This window comes from Trypanosoma grayi (assembly GCF_000691245.1).
Source record: "Trypanosoma grayi strain ANR4 Tgr_673_V1, whole genome shotgun sequence".
NCBI classification, from domain to species: domain Eukaryota; phylum Euglenozoa; class Kinetoplastea; order Trypanosomatida; family Trypanosomatidae; genus Trypanosoma; species Trypanosoma grayi.
In genome coordinates this window covers 6,507-9,573 of record NW_008826292.1, presented here as the reverse complement: position 1 = coordinate 9,573, position 3,067 = coordinate 6,507, and the positions used below count along the sequence as shown (strand labels likewise).

The 3,067-nt window shown below is 58.2% G+C and overlaps 1 protein-coding gene across 1 annotated transcript; it reads left to right on the top strand.

The window, feature by feature from the left end:
• Window positions 1–32: 32 nt before the first annotated feature.
• On the top strand, window positions 33–1,853 carry DQ04_06731030 (hypothetical protein; the record flags this gene model as incomplete). Its single annotated transcript, XM_009314851.1, has 1 exon — window positions 33–1,853. One exon carries the CDS (start codon window positions 33–35, stop codon window positions 1,851–1,853), a length of 1,821 nt encoding a protein of 606 aa, XP_009313126.1.
• Window positions 1,854–3,067: the final 1,214 nt, after the last annotated feature.

The following is a 3,067-nucleotide window of genomic DNA, read 5'->3' as shown; positions in this document are numbered from 1 at the left end:
CGGACGACCACGTGTCGCTTTGCCGCGCGGTGATGCTCGTGCTGCAGGAGGACCGCGCCACCAGCTGGGACGCGATGCAGGCGGTCATGCGGCAGCCGGACTTCATGGACCGCGTGATGGAGCTTGACTGCACCGCCACACCGCTGCCCAAGCAGCGACGGAAGAAGATCCTCACGGAGCTCGGCATCTGCCGACGCAGCAGCATCACCCAGCAGCCGCAGCAACAAGCGACCGGGCGGCTGTCCCTCGGGCGCCCGTCGACGCCGATGCCGCGCGGCACGCAGCTGGAAAACGCAATGCGCAACTGGCTGAATACGCAGGTCCTCTGCTCCGAGGCGCGTGAGGCGGAGGAGCAGGTCGTTGATGACTGCTTCGCCGAGCACCAGGAGCAGGCGCTCCTCGTCCGCGAGGTGAATAGCACGCGCGAAAAGATGGCAGAGGTGCGGGAGAAGGTGATGGAAAAGAAGCTCGCCATCTGCGGCGACACGCCACTCGCCGCGCTGCTGCTGGAGGACGGCGCCGCGTCGGTGGACTCCTTCTTCTACCGTCGCACCGACAAGGGCCGCCCGGTGACGGAGATCATACTGCGCGAGAGCGTGCTCGTCAACTTCGGCGCCAAGGCGGAGGAAGTGGAGGACGACGACAACGTCTACGTGCGCCTTACACCGGAGGAGGTGGCGCAGCTGCAGCACGCCGTACGCGTGGCCAACGAGGTGCACGACGTGGACGAACTCGAGGCCCTCACCGCCGCGGAGGCACGCGAAGAGCAGGAGATACGCGAGCTGAAGCAGCGCATGGAGGAGCTGCGCCAGAAGGAGGACTTCACGGAGGAGGATGAGGAGGAGATGCGTCAGCTTGACGCGCTGCTCACTGAGGTCGTGCACCGCCACGAGACGACGCAGTGGCGCATCCGCCAGCTGCAGGCAGTGGGCCGCGACAAGCTCTTCCTCGCGCAGCGCCGCGCCAATGATCTCATCGAGTCGGAGCTGCGCCTCCGCTTCTCCGGCGACGCGTGGCCGGAGCTGCTGGAGAGCAACGAGCACCGCGCAAACCTGCAGGGTGCGCTCTGCCGCGACCTCAACCGCGCGCTCGGGCTTCCGGAGAAAAACTTCAGCAACTTCCGTTTCGCCCTCGGTTCGCTGTTGGTGGATTTCACCGTGAAGCACAGCCGCGACGTCACGGCGGAGCAGCTGCAGGCGCTCGCCGACGAGGCTGACTTCGCGGAGTTCTGCGGCTACTACGAGAAGGTGACGTTCAAGCAGACGGTGCCACTCAACACGGTGGCGCAGCGGGCGGCGTACGAGGCGGCGCAGCGGGCCGCTGAGGAGCTGCGACTCGAACAACTGCGCGCGATGAACTTTGGCGGCGCTGGGCTGCCGGAGAAGTTGGAGGACTTTGCCGACGATGAGGAGGGCGCATCCGATGACGAGGATTACCGCAAGTCGCACGTGACGATCGCGGAGATGCGCAACGAGTATGCACGCGCCGCACGCATCGGCTACCCCTTGCTCGCGCACATCGCCTTCCCATACGAGGCGATGCTAGTGGAGCAGGAGCAGGAGCAGGAGGAGCTGAGGCGGCAGCAGCAGGAGGAGCTGGAGAAGCAGCAGGGGCAACAGGAGGAGGAGCTCGAGTTCGTGGAGATCGCCGAGCCCCACAGCGAGGAGCAAGACGATGATCCAATCGCCTTCGAAGTGGAGCTGGAGGCGGCTGACGACGCCGATGACGCCCAGGAGCTGGACGACACGCATGAGCTCTCCGACAACGCAGGGGAGGCGCAGAACGACGAGGAGGCCCAGCCTGAAAATGCCGATGAGGCGAAGGCGCAGGGTGGGGACACACACGAGTTGTAGTAGAACGATCAAGGTGTGTGTGTGTGTGTGTGTGTGTGGCGTGGTCATCATCATTATTGTGACCATCATCATCATCATCATTGTGGCAGTCATCGACACGGCCATTAGTATTCTAGGGGAATGCGGACGTGCCGGGGGGAGGAGGAGGGGCGCGGAACGCAAAAACAAACAAACAAATGAATGAATGAAGAAATATGACGAAAGAAAACAAAACCCAACAAAAAAAAAAAGAACCATGTCAATATACTCACGGCAACAACAACAAAAACAAAACAAAAACAAGACCCAAGCAAAAAAAAAAAGAGAAAAAAAAGAAACATTGACGCATTCTGACATACTCGCTCACAAAGGAAGAGGAGGACAAAGGGCGGGGGAATACAAGTGGCGAACAACCAACAACAACAACAGCAGCATCAGTAGCCACACACACACACACACAGGGAGGGAGAGAGAGAGAGACACAGACACAAAGGAAATGATCGCGGAGGCATGTGGCGGTGAATGGCACAATGGCGTCGTTTATTACTCGTCCTTATGTGCCATTCGCCTGCGACCGCCATGCGAGAGGTGCCTGTGTGTCTGTCTGTGTGTGTGTGTGTGTGTGTCCCCTTCCGCGGCAGCAGCAGCAGGGAGAGGAGGAGGAGGAGGAGTACAGGAAAATGCGTGGGAAGCGGATGAATATAATGTAATGCGCGGCTGCGGCAGGAGGACGAAAAGGGAAAAAAAGAAAGGAAGCCAATACGCAAAGCAAGAAAAATAAACAAAGAAAGAACCACTTGTACGTGGGTCTGTACGGATGAAGAGGGGGGAAATACGCAGAAGTGAGCGGGGGAGAAGATAGTCGAAAATGACGACGCTGATGATGATGATGGTGGGGAGACCGTGTGCTTGACTTCTCTCATGAAATCGGAGCATCTCCAGCAAGGACGGCAACACACAGACTTTTATGCCCTTTATTTTCCTTCTGCTTTTCCTTTTGCTTTACAGCCTTCCTTTTTTATTTTCTTTTTTTTTTGAATCGTGTGGTGTTCCTTCTCAAATGAAATCAATATTTATTCAGTTCTGTATTCGAAGGGATTCCAGCTGACAGTCTTTCCGACTGCGTAGAGTGAGGTAAGGGCAGGCGGGAATGACATCTCTGTCTGATCCTTTGTGTCTGTTTGTGTATGTCTGTGTCTGTGTCTGTGTGTGTGCGTCATCCTGTGTGTGTGTGT